Genomic DNA, 25941 nt, shown 5'->3' on the forward strand with positions numbered 1-25941 from the left:
GAGATTTTACCATCCAATCCGTCCGTCCAAACACCCCCTAAAATGAATTGAGAGGATTATACTATCCACATCACTTTGCTATATGAACTTGGGATGCTCACTAATTTAATTTTAACCACTCATATTATAGTCATTAATTGGATGTTCATAAATTTCTAACAGTAGTGATTTTAGGCTATATGTTCAGTAGGGTTGTACACAAACCGAGTTAGATCGGTTGACTCGCTCGACTAGACTTGAAAAAGCTCGATTCGACTCGGTTCGAAATTGAGTTCAAGTCAAGTCGAGTTGATTTTTTGAGCTCGAAAAAAATTTGAACCGAGTTTGAGCTTGCCCGAGCTTGACTCAACTCGGATTGAACCCCAACTTGAATCGAACTCGGATCGAATTAGTTTGGTGACTCGTTATTTTGATATTGATGTTGCTCACCAAGTGTTTGATGAAATAACTCAACAAAGTGTCAGCGGGTGGCGAGGAAGGTATGGATAGAAAACAATACCCTTGTGTCTTGATTTTAATGTTGCTTATGGAGTGTTTGATGAAATACCTATGAAACCGCTGCTGTTGTTTTACTTACAATAAGAAATTGAAAGTGCACTTTACGTGTATGTGAAAATGCTACACAGGCAAAATCGGCTCGATCTTGGTTCGAACTTGGCTCGAACTGGCCCGAGTTGCTGACCGAATCGAGCTGAGCCAAGTTTGAGCTAGGGGCAACTAGTGGTCAAGCTGAGTCAGTGTGCCAAGCTCGAGTCAAACCAGCTCGACTCTGTACACCTCTATTGTTCAGTAGTGGAACCACAATTTGAATGGTATGGATAGCCGTACGTCAGCTCAACTTGTGAGGAGCATGAGTCACCACCACTTCGCACATGGGGTGCTGATTGTGTACTCAACAACTCGAGTAAACCCAGTGGGGCCTGCCGTAATGCACTTGTTGTGTTCACGTCTTTCAAGATAATTTTACATACGAGTCTAAAATTGAAGCATATCTAAAGTGCACCACACCAGGAGAGAAAAATAATGTACACCGTTCAAACTGTATTATGGCCTGCAACTATGTTTATTTGTTATCTACATTGTTCATAAGATTATGATGATATGAACGTAGAAAAAAGACAAATATTAGCTTGATCCCAAACTATTATAGCCATTGAGAAGTTTTCAGCCGTGTAGTCCTCCTGAGCTTTGAATATATTTCAATTTTGGAATCATGCTCTACAATGAGGAAAAACGGAAGGACAGATTAATTAAGGCTCGTTTGGCACCATGGATTTGGGAGAGATTTAAAGGGGTTTCAAATCCCCTCACCATGGATTTGGGGGAGATTTGAAGGGGTTTTAAATCCCCTTGTTTTAAATCCCCTCAACCAAGAGGTTTGAAATCCAAGGTGAGACCTCGTATTAAAATCATTCTCATAATTGCATGTGTAATATGTTCATCACTAGATTATTAATCTATTGGACACATGGCTCACTAATGATATCCTAAAGTAATAACATTATCAATTGCATCATTATATTTATTACTGTCCAAACATTGTGATCTTGTCCGTATGACCCATCCAAGACTTGGAAATTCATTATTTTTTGACAAAGTATATATTTTAGCGGGCTTATTACAACCATTGTGTCAAAGATTACATAAGTGAATTCACTGGCCTTTCGAAAGCTCCGCTCCTGAAAACAAAACTCATCCCTTTCTCTGTCTCTCTGTCTCTCTGTTGGTGAGTTCTCTTCGCATCTTATCTTTGGCCGTTCATTTCAATTTCTCATCTCTACGCTTCAGATCGTCAGATCTCATCCATTATCATCTCTAAGATCCGTACATCTTCTCCTTTCTGATAAAATTCATTTCAGGTGCGTTGATCGGATCGATCCGATCGAGTTTATTGCCTTCTGGAAGAGATGGCCTCGACGATCCTCTCTCTCGTGTCTGCCTCTCCGCTCGCCACGCCGAAGAATCATCGCAAGGCATCGAGCTTTTCCCTCGGTTCTCTTGATTCGTGAATTTTTGGTTTTGATTTCTGTTTGCTGTTTCTGATTTGGAAGATTGCTTGCTTGATTCTTTATTATTATCATTATTATTTCTACTACTGCTATTATCTTTTTGGATTTTGGTGGGGATTGTAGGAGGCAGTGGGAATCGCCGGACATGGCAAGGAGAAAGGAAATTCTCTCTTTATCAAGGGAAAGGTACTACTGCTGTGGATCTCAAGTGAATTTACTGTCTTTGTTGCTTGGATTCCATTCTCTCAAACGCCTATGTTTGATGAATTTAATAAAATGCTCAAAATACTATAAATCATGATAACTTGATGGTGCGATCATTTCCTACGTGATGCGCGCTGTTCAAATAAATCAACAAAAATTGGAAGCTGGACAGAGTCTGTGAGCTGATTGTTGTTGCTGCTGAACGGGGTCAACTTGGTTGTTGGCTGTGGTGGCTTGCGCTTGTATGAATTGCAGGAACATTTCTTGTGGTGGCTTGCGCTTGCATGAATTGCAGGAACATTTCCTGCATTGCTTTTACTCTTTGTGCCAATTCTTTGATGTAGGCAATTGGTGCGACTTCTGCCTGCTGTGGCTGTGATGATTGTATTCACAGTCTCGATCTTGAAACTATGGTAATGGATGTCTTCATCTGAGTGTTGTATGTCGATGACTGGGACATCTGGTTCTTGTGTACCATAGCTGCTTGTAATGATAAACTCAAATTCAGCCAGGATGGCGATTACCTTGTCGTCCAGGATGTATTTTACCCACTAATGTAGAGTAGTAGGGATGGCTCCGACTTTGTGAAGCCATGGCCTTCCTAGTAGCATGTTGAAGGACGTGGATATGTCCAAAAATTGGAAAGTGATGACCGAAATACTTGGGCCGATCTGCACATCTATTTCTACTTCCCCTTCCACAGTCCAATGAGAGCTGACGCTCATGTTGCTTGGCTGGAAGGATGAAGGTTCGATTCCATGGCGGACTGTAGTTTTGAGTGGGCACACATTCAGGCTTGAGCCGTTGTCGAGGACTAGTGGAACTCGTAAGTTCTCATACTACGGGGTGATATTGAGAGACTTTACATGATTTCGGCCTTCGGGAGGAAGCTCATCATCTGTGAAGGTGATGACCCTAGGAGCGAGGAGTTGCCCAATCATAAGCGCAATCATCTCAGGCGGAGTGTCTGAGGCGATATGAGCATCGCTCAATGTTTTGGTGAACAACTCCCGGTGCATCCGTAATGTGTATAACAGTTCCAATACAAATATTCGTGTTGGGATCGTCTTGAGCTGTATTGCTACATCATACGTTGTCTCTTGTCCTAGCCCTGACAGAGTGGCTTTGCGATATCCTTTGTTCCTGTTATCTCTTCGAGCACAATGTCCGTTAAGGTTTATGTTTCCCACTTCATCGCACTTTGGATAGTGCCAAGGAACCAACTTGTAGCAATGAGGTTCTTTTTCCTCGAGTGTCGCTGGTTCTTTGGAAGTTGATGGTTGTGTTGGTGCTGTAGGGATGATCACCGTCTGCTCTTTGCATGGAGCTCTTGCCTATAGGACCACTCTGTTGACTACGCTAGATGGGATATGGTGAGGTTCATCCTCATAGATGATATGAGGCCTAGGCTCTGGCTTGATTGCTCTGGTGGTCTGAGGCTACCATGAGATGAAAAAGGGTCTTCTCTCCATTACCGATGGTTGGTGGGGAGGCTTCCTGTCATAAACTAGCTGATGTGGCATGTGGAAAGGTGCCCCAAGTGATCCGTCGGTGATTGCACAGGCTTCTCCTTGTAAGATGATTGGCTCTTATGTTGAGGGTGCCCCCTCCAAGATTACCGGCTCCTGATGCGTTCTTCTGTGAGCTACCTCTTGCCGGATCGGTGGGAATGACGATGGATGTGGGGAGAAAGCCCCCCTCTAGGACTACCTGTTCATGACTCGGGGGTGCTCCTTGCAAATTGACCGGTTCGAAGCTGGAGGGTGAGCCTTCCAATTCCACCAATTCCCATGGTTGATTGTTGATAAGAGTGATGAGAAATAGGGAGTGTTCCTTCCTTGAAGGATTATTGGCTCAACTGTTGGGAGAGGGGTCCGGGACACCCCTTGCGAGACTAATGGTGCATTGGAATGATCTGCCAAGATAGTATGGATAGACCGTAGAGGAGTGAAGAAGCGATTGATGCTTTCCCTTTCGACGTAATTGATGGATGGACCACTTGATGAGCTGGGGTCCAACTGATATTGCGGCAGGAGATTCTGGAGAATGTTTGTGGGAGCTGTCGGAGCAGTCCTAGGAGCTGAGATGAAAATCTTATGATTGTCGATGAGATCTTAGATTGCATTCTTCAGGGAGAGGCATCTTTCTATTGAGTGACCTCGACCGTGGTGGAATGCGCAGTACTCGTTTTCATTATAGTTTAGCGACAAAGGATTTGGAGGTGGTCTGGGTTGTAGGGGAGTGATGAGTCATTTTTGCGCTAATGTTGTCATGATCTGGCTGTACGTTTCCGTGAGTGGGGTAAATCTCCTGAACTCCCTGTTCATCCACCAGTTCTGATGGGGGTACTGGGCATTTCTCCTGGGTTTCTATTGCTACTGCTGTGATTGTGGAGGTTGTGGCTGTGGGTTTTGCTACGGCAGAGGTGACAATTGATATATCCATTGTTGATACTGAGGGCGGTATTGCTGGCGTCCTTGTTGAGGCGCTTGCTGGGTGCCTTGAGTTGTGGCGATAATGTTATTTGCTTCTGCCAAGAGATGGGTGGAATCGTTGCCATTTCTATTCCCATATCCCACAGGTATTCCTTCGATTTTGTTCTGTTTGACTGGTTTGGCCTAATGAGGCCACGAGGAGTCGTCCCTGCACGTATTCCTGCTTCTACTTGCTCTCCAACATGGATAAGTTGAGTGAAGTTTGCATAGGGAATATAAAGAGACATTCTTAATTTTATGCTTAAAGCTTTGAATAATGAAAATTTTTCTTAAGATTACAAGACTTGATACAAAGATTGCAAAATAAATACTTACAAGCTAAATTTGTTTGGAAGAAATTACAAGCTTGAGGAGATACATGATGCAGAGTTACACTTGTTTTACAGGATTGGGTTAGTAGAAGAGACTTTATTTATCTGAAAATTGTGAGTGAGAGTGACTGAGTGATGCCTCCTTCTATGGAGGAGAGAGCTTTATATACACTGCGGATTTAAGCTTGGTTGAAGTCCGCAAGTTGCCTGGAAGATACTTGAAGGGAACTATGCTTGTTTTTTGCAATTATTTGCTTGTTGCTATAGTACTTTCGTGCTACAGTACTTTATCTAGGAAAATGTTGCATTCAAGGAGGTTGTTATGAAACACGTGTCATCCAGGACCAACTAGTCAATTTTTTTAGCTTTTTTTAGCAAGGGTCTACCATACACACAAAGTATAGTTATATGTAACATGCTACGCAGTATTAACATATATGCTAAAGCTTGAGGGAGAGTGTTAAAGAATATGTTTGATTGTATATAGGCTTGGACGTTAGTGGGTTAGGCCCGAACTTGTAATTCTCCTCTTTAATAAAAGTGAGGACATGGCCATTCCAAACCCTAGAATCTCTCTCTCTCTCTCTCTCTCTCTCTCTCTCTCTCTCTCCTCTGGAAGACAATAGTACCTCTCCAGGTAATTTGACCAAACATCGAGGCCAGTACTTACAGTACATTGTTACGATATTAAATGAAGCAGCATCAGCATTAGGACCGGAAGAAAACTCTGAAGTTTCAAGTACTCATTATTTACAGCAAAATGAAGTGATTGTTATGGGATAGATTTTATATCACAATTGTAATAGCTATATCACATTAGTAGTTAATAACAAAAGCAGCATCATAGTCACAACATTAAGGATTTTTCAAGAATATTCTAGAGATGCCAGCTCTACAAGAAGACAAACCGACAAGATTACTGTAGCAATCAACCGTAGCAGTCACTGTAGCATGCCAGCTTTACAAGAAAACAAACCGACAAGATTATTTTATCAATCAACTGTAGCAGCACAAAAGTACTGTAGCAACCAGCAGATAATTGTAAAAAACAAGCATAGTTCGCTTCAAGCATATTCCAGGCAACTTCCGGATTTCAACCAAGCTCAAATCCGCAGTCTATTTAAAGCTCTCTCCTCCATAGAAGGAGGCATCACTTAGTCACTCTCACTCACAATTTTCAAAGAAATAAAGCCTCTTCTACTAACCCAATTTCTGTAAAACAAGTGTAACTCTGCATCATGTATCTCCTCAAGCTTGTAATTTCTTCCAAGCAAATTTAGTTTGTAAGTATTTATTTTGCAATCTTTGTATCAAGTCTTGTAATCTTAAGAAAAGTTTTCATTATTCAAGGTTTTAAGTATAAAATTAAGAATGCCTCTTTATATTCCTTTAAGCACTTTCTTTTCCATTTTTATATTTTTGCTACAGAAAATAGGGAGAAAAATGTTAATAGTTTTGGAGACTGGTTTTGTTGGTCTGAAAATTTGTAATTTTCTAAAAAATAAGAAAATCCTTCTTGTACTGGTAGAGGTAAATTTTTTGAATCTGGTCTAAAGTAATTCCAAAATTGATGAAACCATAAGGGAAAATTTAAGTCTGCTTTTTGATGGAAATGGAAAAACCATAAATGAGAAAGATTTTGGTTTTGGTAGATTTATGAACTAAGTTAATGATATTATACTCGGACATACCATCTATGTTCCATTTGTATATAAAGCCACTAGAATAAGCACTTTGAGTAATTTGGTTACGTTCTTCAAATAGTAGATCAATTGGAGTGGGTCTGGAATAATAATTTCTAGTTGTAGGGAAATGAGTAGTATATTTAATCTCATTAAATTCTAGATCAGAGTGAGTTCTTTCTAAAGGGGATATATGTTTATCAGTATTGTTAATTGATTCAGGAATAGATATATTAGCTAATTTTTTTTTGTGATTTCTTCTGACATTTCTTCTGTTGAATCTTTAAGAGCAAATTGCATGGTTTTGGGGAATTCATGTGGTTTAAATAGAGGTACTTGATTATTAATGTTAGATGAAAATTGTATAGAAATAGAGTCTAGTGAAGTATTATATAATTTTTCAGTTAGGTGTTTTATCTTATTTGTAACATTTTCTATTTTATTTGTTTGGTTTCCTATTGTTTGTAAGTATTGATTGGAATAATTATTTTGGTTTATTATAGTTTTTACTCATTTCATTATGGTAAAGTTAGTTGGATTAATTAATTTACTATTTTGTATACTTCTAAAAGGTGTAGCTTGGATTTCGGTATTTTTTATATCTAATTGAATTGCATCTGGAGGATGTGTGGAAGTAATAGTTTTATTTTCTGTTGTCTTCCATTCCTGAGTTGTTTTTGTAGTTACATTTACTTGTTTAGGGTTTAATTGTGTAGAATAGGATTTATTACGCCAATTATTAAACCATTGAAAGAATGAGATATTTTCTTTATATTGTCTACAATATTTAAATGTATTTCTTCCGTATAATCTTGTTTATATTGTTGTGGAAATATTCTATAAAATTTTTTCCTATTTTATTTATTATAGTCTTGGTTAAACTCATTACTTATAAACTGTTTATTTATAGTAAATTTTTTTCTATTACAAATATTTCTGGATCCATTTGTGATTGTGTTGGTGATAAATTATCTTGATCTTCTTAATGTGTTGTATAATATGGTTGAGTAATGTTAGATTGTGTTCTAGTTCCTTGTATTTTAGGTCATTCTGTAATAGTAGTTCTTATTTCGTCATCTGATCGTCTACTTCTTGTTATAATTTCCGGTTGAGTTTGTGGTGTTTTTATTTTAGAAAATGATAATCGTCTACTATTGTCGATATCTTGTATGTTTAATGTAACATGTTTAATAGTGTTAAGTCGAATTTCTACTGATCCATTTGAATGTTGAATTATTTGTTCTAAATTTCTATTTTCTACTTGTTGAGGAGGTTGTAATTATGTTAAATTCCAACTTTGTGGTAATTGAATTTAATTCCATGTTATTGCTTTTGGGACTATTGTATTTGCTTTATTCGTATCTGTTTGTAATAATATAATTTGACCTTTATGACTTCCTTTAATAACTCTTGGTACTACACTAGTATTCATTACTTTATAATGAATACTAGTTCGGGACTAGTAACGGTTGATCTTGGGTAGAGATTGATTGAGATTTTGAAAGATGGGGATTGAAATTTTTTTTGAAGGGTAGATTTTAAAAGTCCGTCTAACTTGAATTGTTTCCACCATTTACTTTTAAAACGTCTAACTAAATAAGGTGCTGGAGATAAAGAAATTCCTTGAATATGGTATTCCTAAGTACTAATCCATGCTACAGAAAATAGGGAGAATAAGGTTAATAGTTTTGGAGACTGGTTTTGTTGATCTGAAAATTTGTAATTTTCTAAAAAATAAGAAAATCCTTCTTGTACTGGTGGAGGTAAATTTTTTGAATCTGATCCAAAGTAATTCCAAAATTGATGAAACCATAAGGGAAAATTTAAGTTTGTTTTTTGATGGAAATGGAAAAACCATGAATGAGAAAGATTTTAGTTTTGGTAGAAAAATGCATACAACCATGTTTTTTGATAATCATAATATGTAAAATTGGGTGGACTATACATCAACCGCACACTTAGGGTATGGAAAAGAGGGGCTATACATGCTTGATGGATGCCAGCCTAAAGAGGAGTGCCACATGGCCGGTGAGAAGCTGGCTGCTGCTGGTCTCCACTTGGACTCTTTCCTTCGGGAGGCAGCTCCATCACTTGTGTGGAGGCTCCGCTGTGAAGGATGCTGCATGAGGTTTCATGTGGTACTTTGATTGGGCTTATTTTGGGCTTTGGGTTTGGGCTTGGTTTTGGGCTTAACTAGGTAAGTTGAATGGGTTGTTGGACTGGGTAGGCTGACCGGTTGAGTTGACTCGTCGAGTTGACTCAAGGCTCTAGGGTTCTTGGTTCCTAGGGTTGAGGATTAGGTAGACTGGGTTGAGATTCCTAGGGATTAGGCCTAGGGTTGGGTTTAGGATTGGGGTTTGGTTGACTATCCATCGGTTCAAACTCAATCGGCTTATCTGCCTGGGGTGGGGGTGTCTACACACTTTTAGCCTTCCACATGCTCCATGCATCACTTTGGGTAGCTTGGCGTCGTGATGCAACTTTCCTTTTACTTCATTTTCCTTGTACTTCGAAGATTTGTTTATCGTCTATGTTCACATGGTACCTAATATCTCTTCTGGTATGCAAGGATCTAGTTGTTGGTTGCCTGCACACTCGCCTTTGTTTGCTCTCTACCTTGTGTACATGGAGGTCTTGTAGTTGGGCCTACACGATTCTGCATTCTCCCTTTAGTTTTGTTACTTGTATTTCACTTGAGGCCGAGTGGCCGACTGAGTGAGTCACATCCTTACGGCCCTTGCTGGGTTAAGCGCAGACGTAGAAACAACATGGCTCCTCTGTAAATAATAACTTGTGATGTAAGATATGGAAATTAAATATGATATGCAAGATTTTATACTTTAGATCATACTAATTTAGAAACAATCACAAAAATTCCACATCCCACATAAAGTCAAGCATTTAACAAGGGGGATCTACAAGGGTCCAAGCCTACACATGCTAGGGCTGGATCAATTAAAATTATAGACCAAAAGATGATCAAAGGAGAGTAGATTCATCCACACATGCAAAGGATTATTTTCCCAATCCAAGGAATTCACATGTCTCAATTCGAGAAACCCTAGGGTTGTAAAAGGGGAATAGAACTTGGGATTTAGGGTAATCTAGGGTCAGGGAAATATGGTGAGAAAGGAGTGAAATAGAGAAAATAGACGAACTCGAGGTGATCCACACATGTGGATTGCGGCTGGGCGCAGACGCATGTGCGTGGGATCCTGACTGCACGTGTGCGGGGCCTAAGAATCTGAAATCGACCAACTTGGGTCTGGTTGGGCAGAGGAGGTCCACCTTCACGCCAAATTTTGGGACGATCGGATGTCCTGCAGGGCCTGATTCTGCAAATCTGCTATAGAGGAAGGATTAGCTGCAAAAATGGATGGATTTGGAGATGGGATGGTTGTGGGGGATGATGAATATTGAAGGTAGGAGGTGGGGGCGATTTGAAATGGATGTGGCTTCGCACCATAGTAGTTAGCCCTTCGAAGAAGGGAGGGTTTCGCACGCAATTGGATTTTCACAACTCAAAGAATTAGAGAAGCAAGAAAATACAAAATTTTATTCATAATCTTCAATGAGAAAAAACCTACAAGGGGTTGCCTATTTATAAGAAAAACCTATACCCCAAAAGCCGCGCCATGTACGCACCCTATTACTTGGAGACGAAGTAAGAAAAATAACAACTAATTAACGCAATCTAAACCATCCATGATATTTCTAATAACAATAATAAGTAAAACTCAAAGTACTAGATCATCTAAAGTAGTGGGCCACGATCATGAGATCCAATGGTGGGATATGCAGGACGATCGGGTCTACTCTAAGGAACCAAAACAAAGTCTTCTAACTATAAGGCCTTCCATGGATGTCGTCATTGATTCAGATCGATGGTGTGGCTCTCCTCCTTGCGTACGTGCAGCAGGGGGTATACGTGTGCGCGAGATGTCCCCATCAACTCTCCCCGGCTGCGAAGATTTCGCCACTGGCGAAGCAAAACTCCTGAATCGTTCCAAAATGTCAGGATCAACTCGTTGAAGCTCCTCCTCAGTGAGCCACGTACTATCTGAAGCTAGGCGTGACTTCCACTTAACCAGGTATTTTTGAAACCCACCGTCCGACTTTGATACTATCTGATGGTCCAGAATATCCTCTATTTCCTCTCTGGGTGTGAGAATGGTAGGTATGGGAGGTTGTGGTTGGGAAGAAGGGTCAGGAAGAGGCCATGGATCAAAGGAAAGGTATGAGGAATTATGATGGTTAAGCGAAAGGTTGGACAATGTATCAAGGGTCCCCTAAAAAGCAACTAGATCCTCTACATTGAATGTGGAACTAATTCCCATGGAAGGTGGAAGATCTACTACGTACGCATTGGGACTGTTTCGTTTTATAATTTTGAATGGTCCAGCGCTACGCACGTGTAATTTACTAACAGCTCCCCGAGGGTACTGCTCTGGCCTGATGCGAACCATCACAGAGTCCCCTACATTGAATTCCTTGAAACGTTAATACTGGTCTACAGAAAGTTTGTAATGTTCATTACCAGTAGTGATCTTTCGCCTGATTTCTTGATGCAGTGAATGAACGTGATGCGCAAAAGACTCTACAGACTCTGATGGCCTATGGGACAGGGACATAGGGACAAGATCAATAGGCTTCCTAGGTTTATATCCCAAACTGAATAGGAACAACATCACACCAAAGTGTCTTTATATAATTCAAACTGAATAGGAACAAGACAACTGTACGAGACTGGAATGGAAGTTTCATAAACCTGAGACACTCTATAGGGTTGAGGATGTGCTTCAAGTTTAAAGCCCAGACGGCTCGCAGTGCCGGTTGATGCCATGTCGGCACAACTATCGCTTTCTACGATCATCTTGCAACTCTTATCACCACATTTTTTGTAAGTATCGAAGATCGTGTTGTGGCGCCAATTGTCAGTATTCTTTGGCATAACGCACAACTACGAGGGCCGCAGACTCTTGCACTCCCTCTTCCTCATCACTAGGGGTTTCTGCTGGTTCATATTCTTCCTCCTCACCGTCACTTTCTGGGGGCACTACTTCTACCTGCCCCTCAATAAAGAACACCTTAGTGCCCTCTTTTATGCCACATTGGTGGATAAAGTGACCAAACCTTTGACATTTAAAATGCCTAGTCGCATCGCTTCTACACGAGCTAGATCTGACAACTTCTTTAACCTTATCATCATTGGGCCCAGACTGAACTCTACTAGAATGCTTGTATTGATATTCAGTGCTAGGCTTAGCCCCATAAGGGTTGGCCTTAACGCCAAAATCGCGAGGCTCAAACCGCCTTTCCACAGGTGTTTTGAGGTATTGCTCGACCTCCAACACCACTTGATACATCTCTTCAAGATTGTCTATGTCTTTAGCGAGCAACTATCTCCTAATGTCAGAACGAAGGCCCCTCTTAAATCGAGCAAGAGTGAGTACAAGATCCTCATCAACTTCACACCGGGTCAAGTACTATTCGAACTTCTCAATGTGTTCAGCCACACTCATGGAACCTTGTCAAAGAGATTGCTATTCTTCAACCAACCTCAAGTGATAGGAGAAAGGGAGGTACTTTTCCTTAGGAGTTTCTTTCATTTCTCCCCAATGGACTATTGGGGGCCCCCCTCGACTTTTATTTCTTTTGCTCTATAGTAGCCCAAAACCTCTTAGCTTGGCCCACAAGCTTCATCTTGGCGAATCGGACCCGACTAGCATCCACTTAAAATAGTGGTCCATATCCGCCAACCAATTTACAAAAGCCTTAGGATCCAAGTGACCATCAAACGTAGAAGCCTCTATTCTAACTTCTTTGAGGAGTTGCGCATCTAAGTCATAATGATCATGATGCCCCTCGCAGTTTGGGTGCACGGGTATACGCCGATGACCAATTCCTTGGTCACCTCCATTCCTTGGTTTATCCTCCTGACCACCTGCCAGAGATTGAACATCTTCCCCAATGGTGGGGTTTGCCTGGGCAGAAGTTTCTAATTGGGTAACGCGCACATTAAGCTGTTCAAAGCGTTGGTCCATACGTTGTTCCAAGCGTCTACCCAAAGACTCAAACTACCGGGTTATATTGTTCATTGATTCTTGTAATTGCTGCATGTTTAGTGTAGGGTGCAAGCTAAAACCATGACCAGTACATGTGGGTATACAACTACTCACTCAACTCAAAGACCCTCTAACACAACTATATGTACTTAAATGAGACTAAATGATCCTATTGGACTTTATATGAAGGAAACTACACAATGCTACTAAAATTCTAGCAACCTAACTACCCAAAGAGTCTGTCAACAGAAAATTCAGCCAAGAAATTTGGGGATTTTCTGACAGCAGAAAATTCAGTAGCCCCTAATGTGAATAATGGGTCCTAAACAACCCTATATGATGAGATTTAATGCAAATTAAACGTGAGTAGACTAAACCCCAAACATGCAATGCAATCCCCTATGAAAAACCTAAGCTCTGATACCAAATTTAATGCAGGACATGGAAATTAAATATGATATGCAAGATTTCAGACTTTAAATCATACTAATTTAGAAACAATCACAAAAATTTCACATCCCACATAAAGTCAAGCATTCAACAAGGGGGATCCACAAAGGTCTAAGCTTACACATGTTAGGGCTAGATCAATTAAAATTATAGGCCAAACAATGATCAAAGGTGAGTAGATTCATCCACACATGCAAATGATTATTTTTCCAATCCAAGGAATTCACATGTTTCAATTTGGGAAACCCTAGGGTTGTAAAAGGGGAATAGAACTTGGGATTTCGGATAATCTAGAGTTAAGGTTAGGGAAATAGGGTGGGAAATGAGCGAAATAGAGGAAATAGATGAACCCGAGGTGATCCACACGTGTGGAAAGCGACTAGGCCCAGACGCACGTGCATGGGATCCTGGCCACACGTGTGTGGGGCCCACGAATCTGAAATTGGCCAGCTTGGGTCTGGTCAGCCAGGGGAGGTCCACCTTCATGCCAAATTTCGGGACGATCAAATGTCCGGTTTGTGCACGGTGCTCCACCGAAGTTTCAGCCCTCCTGTAGGGTCTGATTCTACAAATCTGCTGTAGAGGAAGGATTAGATATAAAAAGGGATGGATTTGGAGATGGGATGGTTGTGGGAGATGATTAATATTGAGGGTAGGAGGTGGGGGCAATTTGAGATGGATGTGGCTTCGCACTACGGTAGTTAGCTCATCGAAGAAGGGAGGGTTTCGCACCCAATTGGATTTTCACAACTCAAAGACTTAGAGAAGCAGGAAAACGCAAAATTTTATTCATAATCTTCAATGAGAAAAAACCTATAAGGGGTTGCCTATTTATAAGAAAAACATATACACCAAAAGCTGCGCCATGTGCGCACCATATTACTTAGAGACGAAGTAAGAAAAATAACAACTAATCAAAGCAATCTAAACCGTCCATGATATTCCTAATAACAGTAATAAGTAAAACTCAAAGTACTAGATCATCTAGAGTAGTGGGCCATGATCATGAGATCCAATGGTGGGATCCATATGACGATCGGGTCCACTCCAAGGAACCAAAACACAGTCTTCTAACTAGAAGGCCCTCCATGGATGTCGTCATCGATTCGGGCCCTCCTCCTTGCGTACGTGCATTTTTTTTGGGGGGGGGGGGGTTTACATGTGCGCGAGATGTCCCCATCAACTTGCCTGTGAGTCAGGGATGTTTGCTAAAGTATGTGCATATGCATTGAAATTCTCTCTTTAATGCTTCTTTTCACCTTTTGAGATCCCAGCACGTGCACACATCCAGCCTTGGGCAAAATTGGAGGATTTCAGCCATCAATATATTGGAGAATGAAGATAATAGAAAATCGATATAAGAGGAAGAACTTGTGGAATAGCAAAAGGAGCGCATGCATGCACATTGATACCACTGGGATACAATAGAACTGGAGGGTATTTCATGATTTTTTGGCAATTCGTTGCATTTTGAGCTAAGAGCTAAGTTTGACTCCATGGACACAATTGCAACAGTCCAAATAATGTTCGGTGGAGGTAATTTCGATTACTGATAAAATTGTGTATTATTTGAAAAGACTGAAAATCTCTCCCATAGAATTATGCAAACTCGTTTTCCATTAAAAAAAAAAGTCGGTTTAAAATAAGCTCAAGAAAGAGCTGAATATGGTTCAAGTGTATGATTTTCATGATCTCCCTATAATATGGTTCATGTGTATGATTTTCATGATCTCCCTGTAATGTGTTATTTTGGGAGGAGTGGTTAGCATGGATGCTTTATTTTTCTCACTGATCGAATTTTTCTTTCATCTCTTTTTTGATTTCGCAGTCTGGCCGAATAACTATGGCAGTTGCAGTTAATGTTTCTCGCTTTGAAGGCGTCACAATGGCTCCTCCGGACCCTATTCTTGGAGTTTCTGAAGCATTCAGAGCAGATACAAATGATATGAAGCTTAACCTTGGAGTTGGAGCCTATCGAACAGAAGAACTCCAACCATACGTGCTTAATGTGGTTAAGAAGGTTAGCATTTCTTCTTTTGTTATTTCAAAAGGCTTTCTTCCATGATATTTGGTGCAGGGTGACCTCTAAATGCAAAATATAAACTTGGATGTATTTTCTTTTGAATCATAAAACAAGACGTGCTTCTCTCTTCTTATCCTTCTCCTTTAATGATTGACGTCAATAATGCATATCACATGAATTTGTTCTTCAGGCAGAGAAACTTATGCTGGAGAACAGAGAAAACAAAGAGGTATGTTCAAGTGTATGATTAAGTGGGATTCTATGGCATCATTCGTCGAGGTGTTAGCTTGTTCTATGCCTTATAGTTTCACTTAATCCTCTGCAGTATCTCCCCATAGAAGGTTTGGCTGCATTCAATAAGGTTACTGCAGAGCTGTTATTAGGAGCAGAAAATCCAGTAATCCATCAAGGAAGAGTAAGGCATCTCTTCATTATCATAGATAAGGAGAAGAAAAGAATGTCTTCTCTACCAGTCTATTTATGGAGCCTCATTTTAAAAAAAATTAAAATAATAATAATTATTATTTTCAGGTTGCAACTGTTCAAGGTCTTTCAGGGACGGGTTCTCTTCGACTTGCTGCTGCATTTATCCAAAGATATTTTCCTGATGCAAAAGTTCTGATATCATCCCCGACTTGGGGTATGTAATGGCCATTGCCTGGAGTGTGTTTTAGTTATTTATTTATTTATTTATTTTTTTATAATAAAGCTACTGATGGAAAGTATTCAAAATCGGTTACGTAACAGCCATTATGGCTGTTACATAATGGTAATGGTCATAACTGTTATGCGTTATGGGGTCAAAATGGCCACAACGACCGTTACAGAAAAAACAGGCCGCAACGGTCCTGTAACAGTTTTTTTCAAAAAATAAAAAAGGGCCGTAATGGCCAATACAGGGGGCCGTAATGGCCGTTACGGCCCATATCATAATGGTAACGGTGGTGGCCGTTACGGCCACCGTTACTGTTTTGGAACACCTTGTACTGATGAGCCGTGGTTGAATATCTTTGTTGAACAGGCAACCACAAGAACATTTTCAATGATGCCAGGGTTCCTTGGTCGGAATATCGTTATTATGATCCTAAAACAGTTGGTCTAGATTTTGATGGGATGATTGCAGACATAAAGGTAATTTGGAGGATGCCACTCAATGATTTTGTCGAACCAGCAATAACACTCATATGGTTTCTGCTGTTGAAATAATTATAATCCAGGGTTTATCAAATATTTGAATTTTGAAAAATAAAGAAGGAGAAGGAATGCTATTAGCCTATTAATCATGGTATAACATTATCCAATTCTGGTTTCTCCTAATTGCATAAATGCCCCTTAAGTTAAAGGATCACTTATTAGGGTAGAGAAGGCCTACGCTGTCAGCTCCTTGAACCAATAACCCAAGTATTAGGAGTCTGATTCACTCTTCTACTATTCAACATTCATTGTTCTGCATCATGATCATCAGCCAAACTGATGCAGCTGATGCTACCTCATTTACTTGTGATGCATTTTTCACTGAAGCTATCTAGAATATGAAGACATGGCTTCCAGCACCATGTATCTGCAATTTTGCATACTGTTCCTGCTGGTGCTCACCTCTGTTTCTGCATCTCCCTCTCTTCAAATCTAGACCGGCAAAGGCCATTGTCACCTGAAGCTTTGTCTATATTCCAGAATGATGAAAAGGAATAGAACTCAACAACATTTCTTCATTAGGCAGTATTTGGTTGTATCCCTTGCTCGCTTAATGGGCTTGGTGTTTGAGGTGGTGCAGAAAATGGAACCTGTGTTAAGCATGCTAGTGTTTTTGTGCTGTTCCACCCCAAATCATGGTTAGGATAAGAACAGGAAGGTCCCTTTCTAATCTCATGTGCAATTTGACATCATGTTGGCTTGGAAACCATGAGCAGCCAAATGCATCAAAGTCAATTAATTTCTGTTTTGCTACTGTTAAATAAGATTCCAGTTTCAGGTGGACATTTGAGGCTCTTGTTTTCTTTTCTGTTTTCTTTTTCTCTTCCAGGCTGCACCAGATGGGTCATTTCTGTTACTCCATGGCTGTGCTCACAACCCAACTGGCATTGACCCAACTCCTGAACAGTGGGAGAAAATTGCTGATGTCATTCAAGAAAAGAACCATATTCCTTTCTTTGATGTTGCATACCAGGTATGCCAGTATCCTGTTATATATTGGTTTTTTTGGAATAGATGTATACCTGAGACATGAAATTGAAATATTTGACAGGGGTTTGCAAGTGGAAGCCTCGATGCAGATGCTTCATCTGTGAGGTTGTTTGTTGCACGTGGTTTGGAGCTTCTAGTTGCTCAGTCTTACAGCAAAAATCTTGGGCTCTATGCTGAAAGGATTGGAGCTATCAACGTCGTTTGCTCATCCTCAGATGCAGCAACAAGGTCTGCATGTTTATCCTAGAAAGAAATGTTCTGCATAAAGCATGCAACTGAGTCTGTGCATCTTTTCTTCACTCGAGACCTTTTAATATTGCGATTTTCCATATTTCAGGGTGAAGAGCCAGCTGAAAAGACTTGCTCGACCGATGTACTCAAATCCTCCAGTTCACGGGGCTCGAATCGTTGCCAATGTTGTCGGAGATCCAACTCTTTTCAATGAATGGAAGGAAGAGATGGAATTAATGGCTGGAAGGATAAAGAATGTGAGACAGAGACTCTTTGACAGCCTCTCCGAGAAGGATAAAAGTGGGAAGGATTGGTCGTTTATTCTCAAACAGATTGGCATGTTTTCCTTCACAGGCTTGAACAAAGCTCAGGTAATGTCCCTCCTAAACTATGATGCATTTACTAGATTATGAAATGAATGTTTTTATTCTACATTCTTAAATGGGGAATGCTAGTACGATGCTCTCTTTATGGAGTACTATGAAGTGCAGATCACATGGACAGGTGTTTATGCACAATTAGGACCAGTGATTTGCTGGGCCACATTGTGGATGAGCCATATCCGAAAGGGAACAGACCGTGATTGTCATCTGGTTGGTGTCCTGAACAATGGATTGATCAGCTCAGAAAACAAGCAATGGGCACTACTCACAACAACTGGATCCATGGAGTTGTCTGATCACTAAATTTTGTGCTCGTTCCCTGTCAACCTGGTGGTCCATTGGAACCCTTCAGAAAAAAAAACTGGTGGCCCCCTGATCAACAGTCCCAATCACCATATATGTTTTCATGTGTATGGTTGAGACAGCACTTCATAGAACTTCTATGCAGTGCGTCATAACAGCATTCTTCTTAAATTTCTAGCCTCTTTATATCAGAAGATGAGATCCCAGTCACAAGTGTCCGTATTTTAAGGGCTGGATTACAAAGAGTCGGATCCTATAGGGCCTGTTTGATTTTCAATGATGCAGTTGAATTCCCGGTAAATAAGTAATTATTACTTTTTCACTTGTTTGAAAATGGGTGGGTAATTCCACCTAGAAAATCGATCCAAAAATATTGACTTAAATCCGTGGGCCCCACTGTAATGTATATGATATATCTGTGTTGTCCATCTGTTTTATTAGAATATTTTAGGGCATGAGCCGAAAAATGAGGCAGATCCAATGCTCAATTGGCCCACATGAAAGGAAATAATGGACTTAATTTGTCCACCGTTGAAAGTTGATTCTTTTACTGGGCCCATATTGACTTGTACTCACCATCTAACCCGTTCATAGGGTCACATAGACATGGATAAGTGAAAAACATAAATATAAGCTTGATCTAAAACTTCTAAGGGCCCCAAGAAATTTTTTACGGTAGGCATTTGATTCTCACAATTTCGTGTGGTGTGGTCCACTTGAGCTTTGGATCTGCCTAACTTTTGGGCTCATGCCCTAAATTCAGTTGGCATAATGAATGGGCTGTGTGGATAAGCCACACACATTACGTTGGCGCCCATATTTATTTTGCAAATTTCTCGATTTAAGTGTTTAAAAAGTAACCGGTCAAGTCAGCATTGGGAAATATGCAGTGATTACATTGGTAAATAATGATTACTCATTTACAAGGTAATTACAGTTGAGCCAGAAAATCAAACAGGCCCATAAAGTGCTGATATTTTTTATTTCATAAATCATGCTTCTGGGTAGCACTCTAATGCGCTGTTCCCTCTTGCCTTTTTTACATCATCTCAAAATCTGATTTCTTCTTCTTCTTCTTTTTGGTCTGATCAGAGTGACAATATGACGAATAAGTGGCATGTGTACATGACCAAGGATGGAAGGATATCCTTGGCTGGATTATCTTTGGCCAAATGCGAATACCTTGCGGATGCCATCATTGATTCTTTCCATAATGTCAGTTAGAAGACTCTACATCCTGAATTATATTGTTCTTTCATGATGTCTATGCTGGAATTTTGCTATGGTTTTCCAGTTGCGCTTAAGAGCATTTCAAAGCTTTTGAGTCCACAAGTTCTTCATTGATAGGCAATTATTTGGTGGAGAGCATAAAATTTTGGTTCACCAAGGCCATTGTTGAAGACGTTCTATAGTTTTAGTTCTAATAAAAGCCTTGGATGCTTGCCAACAAAGTATTTTCCGACATATACAGTGTTTTTGTACTTCGCTTCTTGAGTTTTGTTGAAGCATTATATTTAATGTAGGTCTATAAAATCCAGATGTGTCATTCATCTGATGCGTGGGCCTTGTGATGAACCATGTTGGATTTGTGTTGATGTGTAGTGATTGATATTTTCATTAACGCATGCTTGGATATGTGAAATTCAAATAATAATTTATCTAATGATTATTTTCATGAGCACTATTAAAACTAACATGGTTAGACAACAGTCACCCTATATCTTGTGTTAGAGAATCTTGGCTATGGAAAATTCTATGATTGATCTGTGAAATCTATTATTTTCTTTGCTATCCAAAGAACACAAAAGGTCACATCAATGGAGAACCTTTTCAAATTTTTTGATTTATATGTTTTTCCTCGTATATAAACATGGCTGTTTGGCTATGTTGATTACTTTAGAAATAAAAAAAAAAAAAAGTTTGCCATGAGTCATAGTTCTCATGTTTGAGGAAAAAAAAGTTAACAGGAATCATTTTCTATTTCCAATGTTTTGTTCAATAAACGTGTATATCAATTTCTTCCATAGAACATGTTGTCAATTTCCAAGGTTGCTTTTTAAACCATTGACGTTTTAATATTTTTATGGAATCATTTTCCATTTCGAAAGGATTGGACACTGGCTTTCCTAAGTGAGTTTGTTTGTTTTTTTTTTTTTGTATTATTATTATATGGAGTTTCCTTTTTAAGGGCTTCATATTTTTGGACTCCACTTTTCATTTGTGGTAAACGCATGGTCGCTTATAATTTTGAATATGTCGTTGGAATCTACGCATGGATGGTAGTGATGAGTAAACTATTTGCTATATTCACTCTCCGACTCCAATTTGCTCTAATATCCTTCATCTGATGGCTGTAGATAGATCATGGCTCTTTACATTTTTGGGCTTTAGAAAAAAAGCGGACATTCTTTGAACTAGGTTGTGTTTTGCACCAAATATCTTGTAATATAATGTAATTTTGCACCAAATGAGACTGATTAATCATGAATATCATGAAATTTCATGATATTTGGTGCCACCAAATGCACCTCTTGCGCTGAAAAATAAATAAATAAATAAATAAATAAAATAATAAAAAATTAGGATATTCTAATGATTGTGTGAGGACTAAAATTTTGGTCTTTTGGTCATTCAGCCCCTCTCATCCCCAAACAAGGAACCCATTGCAGAGCATTTGAGTTTCTAACCCACCGGTCTCATATGATTAGTTTAGTGTCTGCCAAACCTACTGACCTTTCGAACCATCACCATCATAGCGTTGTCCCAGCTTCACCATTATATCGTAGTCCCAGCTACTAGGTGTCGCCTTGCAGATCGTGTTTTGCCAATCATACCCAAGGACTTTTTTTTTTTCAAAAAAATAAATTTCATACCTGAGGATGATAACCTTTACAGAGCACAGCACAAAGGAATATTCAGGCCCCTTCCCTAACAGAAAAGAGAGGGGACCTATTGTAGGAGGACGACCGTCCACCTATTAACAAAAGACCAAAAAGGGGAGAAAAACTAATTACAAGATCTGATCGTTCCTAGCCCAACCCTGTCCAAGACGACCATACCGCGGACTTGAGCAGGAAGGGATCTTGGATTGAGGAGGATCGCAGATTGCTGGAGGGAACTACCTTGACGAGCCATGGCATCTGCAGGTCTGTTACCTTCTCTGAAAGTGTGAGTGAAAGAGAAGAGTCCCACACGACTTAAATGATTAATTCTAGCAATCCACGGTTTCCATTTCCAAGGACAGTTTGACTGAGATGAGAGGCTGGCAATCACTAAGCGAGAGTTTGACTCGACAATAATCCTATCCATGCCTTTCTCTAAATAGAGCATCATCCCATCATGAATGGCTCGAAGCTCCGCCAAATTGTTGGAACCCAACCCATAGGCCACGTAGAAGGCAAATAAAAAGGCCCCAGTATCATTTCTGCAGATTCCGCCCCCACCTGAGAGACCAGGATTCCCTAACGCTGAGCCATCAACGTTTAACTTAACCCAACCAGGGGTCGACTGTCTCCATTTCACCAGGACCGAGGAGGGGCGCTTCAGAGGGATGGTCGATTGAATAGGAATACGCCTTTGAGGCCAATCCAGATCACCCATGAGCTCTGCCCCGATAATCAAGTTTGCCCACCATCTGACACGGGCTACCGATCCCCTGATATTCATGGGGGAGTTGTCAAACACAACACCATTTCTTGAACGCCAGAGCTCCCAAAGGATGATGATCGGCAGGACGAACCTGACTGATTTTGGAGCTGCTCCGGGAGCCGCAACGTTTCTCCAATGTGCCAACTTACTGACAACAGAGGATTGAACCAGGGGAGAGACAACACATAACATACCAAACGTCGACCAGAGGGCAAAAGCATGGCACCTGAAGAGAAAAAGATGCTCAATAGATTCCGATTGTGGTCTGGCATAATCATCTTCAAGGGAGCAGCGGCACCTAGAGGCTAAGGCAATGCCTTTAGTTTGAACACAGCTGTCGACCGGGGTTGCATTTTGAAGAACTCTCCATACGAAAATGGAGAATTTTGGAGGAAGAGAAGCGTGCCAGAGCCAGTCGGCCCCAAGCGGAGGAGAGGAAGAGGAACGAGCAGACTCCAGGCAGACCGCAGGGAGAATCTGCCAGACGGTTCTAGAGGCCATACACAATCTGAAATTTCGTCAGCTATTGAGAAACTGCCATTGAAAATTTCGTCTATCAGCTATTGAGGAAGGTAAACACTCGGGAGGGAGGAAGGGGGCCTAAATACCCAAGAACATCTTTCACTTGAAGATCTCTTAGCTCAGCAGGGATCGGGGTGGGTACCAAGCGATGGAGGGGACCCCTGCCCATCCAGTTTTCAGACCAAAAATTCATCTCTCCACGGCCTACTTCCCTTTGCACAATCTCCATCAAGATTGGAATGAAATCCCTAACTCTTTTCTACAACGGAGAGGGGTTTGGGGAAAGAGGCTGAGAGGTGATGGGAAGGAGATCCCTGTGATGATTGAAACGCATGAGCTTCCCCCAAGGACTTGATAGCGCACCATATTTGACTACCCAACCCAACTTCAGCCTGTGAGCATTCATGACTTCGTTCAATCTTCGAATCCCCACCCCACCTTCGTCAATGGGCCTCGCAATCTTACTCCATGACAGCCAGTGAAGTTTCCTCTTCCCCTCAACCCAACCCCAAAAGAAATTGGAAAAGCTTTTTTCAATTTTTTCGATTATCTGGCGCGGGATGTGCATTGCTGACATGATATGATGGATAGGGAGGCTTCCTAGAACATGACGAATCAACGTAATTCTTCCTGCTTGCGATATCAATCTACCGGCCCATTCGGAGATCCGACTGCCCACTTTGTCCAACAGGAACTGAAAAGCCGAACTTTTGATTCTACCTTTGCAAAGAAGGGCTCCCAAATAGGTGATGGCATCGCTAGCATTTCGGAAACCAAGGGTTCGCTCCGTGGACTTGATTCTAGCTGGAGATAGCGAACTAGCACAAAGGAAAATACTCTTACGGTTGTTGATTTTCTGACCTGTAGCTGCCTGAAATAAGGACAGAAACTGATTGAGGTGACGGAGATTCTCCTTCTTGCCATTTGTGAAAAGCTGAATATCGTCTACGTAGAGTAAATGAGAGGGCATAGGGCAGTCCTGACGCATAGTAAAAGGTTGGCATCCTCCACTCGCTAGCATGAGGTTTAGATTTGCAGAGAAGGACTCCATCGCGATGAGAAACAATGCCGGGGAGAGAGGGTCCCCTTGTCTCAAACCCCGAAAAGACTTGAAGAATCCCATCGGTTCACCGTTGATCAAGACGGAGAACCAATTGTTCCCCTAATAACATTCCATGAGCTAAACCCACCGATGACTAAAACCAAATTTGCGAAGAACTTTTTTCAGATAATCCCAACTAACCCTATCATAAGTTTTTTCGAGGTCGAGTTTTAGGATGAGATTTCCTCCCTTAACTTTTCTGTTGATGTCTCTAATGATCTCTTGGGCGAGCGCAATGTGTTCGACTATAGATCTTCCCTGAACGAAAGCACTTTGTTCCTGCGATATTAGCTTAGGGAGCAATGAACTCAACCTGTTAGCAAGGAGTTTGGCAAAGATTTTGTAAATAACGTTACACAGACTAATTGGCCGAAAATCAGAGAAGGAAGCAGCTGACTGAGATTTGGGGATAAGACATATAAGATTAGAAGAGAACGCTCTGGGGAGAGGAGTCCCCGCTAAAAAATCTGTCGCAGCTTTAAGGATATAAGCGCCAACAATATCCCAGCAACTCTCGTAGAAAGCTGCCGAGAAACCATTAGGGCCGGCGGCCCCGTCTTTAAGCAAAGAAAAAACAACTGCTTTGATCTCCTCCAATGATGGAGGAGCCAGCAGCATGTCATTGTCAGATTGATTTATGGACTGAGGAATCACCTAGAGAAAATCAGAATTGACACTGATTGGCTCAGCTTTGAAAAGCTCCTCGAAGAATCTGATAGCTTCAGCTTTGATCCCAAGGGAAGAAGAGATCGTTTCCCCATTCGCATTTCTGATAGAGGTAATGGCTGCCCTCCTTACCCGTTTATTTGCCGATGAGTGAAAGAAATTGGTGTTTCTGTCTCCTTCCTGGAGCCAAGAGTTTCTGGACTTTTGCTTCCAGAAAACCTCCTCCATTAGCTGGAGTTGATTCAGTTTATTTTTAACGTCTAAGAACTAGCAAGAGAGATCTTCCGAAGGAGACGACTACATCTTGAAATCAATCTCTTCTAGATCTTCTTCGGTTTTCTAAATTTGATGAAAGATATTACCAAAAACTTCTCTGTTCCAGACACGCAACAATTGTTTAGTTTTCTTCAGCTTAAGTTGAACATTAACTTGTGGTTGAGAAGTACATACCCCATCCCATGCCTTCTTGATTTGCTGGATAAAGGAGTCATGAAAAGTCCACATTCTAAGAAATTTAAAAGGCCTGACCTTAGAGGGCTCTTGGGAGGGGAAGGAAGGCCGAAGAGGGGCATGATCCGAGATAATCCGAGGCAAGTGTTCAACTCGACAAAGAGGAAGCTGCGACACCCAGGTGGAGTTGAGGAGAACACGGTCCAATCTCGCCCACACACGGGCATTGCCTTCCCGATTATTACACCACGTAAAGCACTTACCTTCGAAACCTGCATCAAGAAGACCGGAGTTGTGGATCATGTCGGAGAATTCCGCCATGCTTGAGCCATCAAGGGCACGGCTCATGCGCCTTTCCTCAGAGGAAGCCACCACATTGAAGTCGCCAGCGATGGCCCATGGCTCTTGGATAGTTCTACTAAGGGCTTCAATCTCGTTCCAGAGAGATCGCCTTTGGATCTTGCAGCATTGCACATACACAACCGAGAGTGTTAACGACTCTCTCAGATTGTTGAAATTGCAAGATAACGAGATCATCTGATTTGAGACTGAGACCGACAAAGCATTCAGCTGATTCCTGGAGTAGATCCATACTTTACCTCCCTGATCGCCATTAGAAAAGGAGCAATGAAATCCCAATTTGAGGCCCAAAGAAACTCTTTTTCTATCAGGTTGCATTGGTTCAAGGATCGCTAGAAGACAGGGATTATATTTGCTGACTATCTGTTTAAGAGAAGTGACCGTAGGTGCATTACCAACACCATGCGCATTCCAAATGATCGCATTATCCATCCGTGACACATCCTGAATTCACTGCTCGACGCTTCAGCTTGCGTAGTCTACTGTTCCATTCACCCGGAGCTTGAAAATCTGACGTAGCTTTGTTGCACTGTTTTCTGGAATAAGTGATAGTTGGAGGAAGGGCTTCAGCTCGAGTAGGGGTTTGTAACTCAGACTAACGTGACTGCTTCTGTAAGGCTGAAGGAACTACTGGGTCTTGGTTATAGGAATTGGGTTGATCTTGGTCGAACAAAGGCGACAGATCCACCGAAAATTCTGCCGCATTGTCAGCTTGAATGTAGCTCTGCTTGTTGATCCTATTGTTTAAGTTTTCTTTATGAATCCAACAGCCCTGAGAGTGCTTACTAGAATCCAGACGACTGAATTTCTTGAGTTGTTGAAGAGGCGAGCAACCCTCCGAACGGGCTTTATT

The 25941-nt window shown here is 41.0% G+C and overlaps 2 protein-coding genes across 2 annotated transcripts; one reads left to right on the plus strand and one right to left on the minus strand.

Moving 5' to 3' along the window:
• Positions 1-1647: 1647 nt before the first annotated feature.
• LOC131257016 (aspartate aminotransferase, chloroplastic) lies at positions 1648-20015 on the plus strand. The gene is made up of 12 exons (XM_058258171.1): positions 1648-1726; positions 1860-1973; positions 2133-2195; positions 15045-15236; positions 15430-15468; positions 15565-15654; positions 15771-15879; positions 16261-16370; positions 17263-17406; positions 17485-17651; positions 17761-18025; positions 19433-20015. The coding sequence occupies exons 2-12, from the start codon at positions 1908-1910 to the stop codon at positions 19562-19564; spliced, it is 1377 nt and encodes a 458-aa protein (XP_058114154.1). The 5' UTR covers positions 1648-1726; positions 1860-1907; the 3' UTR covers positions 19565-20015.
• A 4251-nt stretch (positions 20016-24266) lies between these two features.
• LOC131254898 (uncharacterized) lies at positions 24267-25520 on the minus strand. Its single transcript, XM_058255601.1, has 2 exons — positions 24807-25520; positions 24267-24509 (listed from the first exon to the last, which is right to left on the minus strand). Exons 1-2 carry the CDS (start codon positions 25518-25520, stop codon positions 24267-24269), a joined length of 957 nt encoding a protein of 318 aa, XP_058111584.1.
• Between the last annotated feature and the right edge of the window lie 421 nt (positions 25521-25941).

Source organism: Magnolia sinica, chromosome 9 (genome assembly GCF_029962835.1).
Source record: "Magnolia sinica isolate HGM2019 chromosome 9, MsV1, whole genome shotgun sequence".
NCBI classification, from domain to species: domain Eukaryota; kingdom Viridiplantae; phylum Streptophyta; class Magnoliopsida; order Magnoliales; family Magnoliaceae; genus Magnolia; species Magnolia sinica.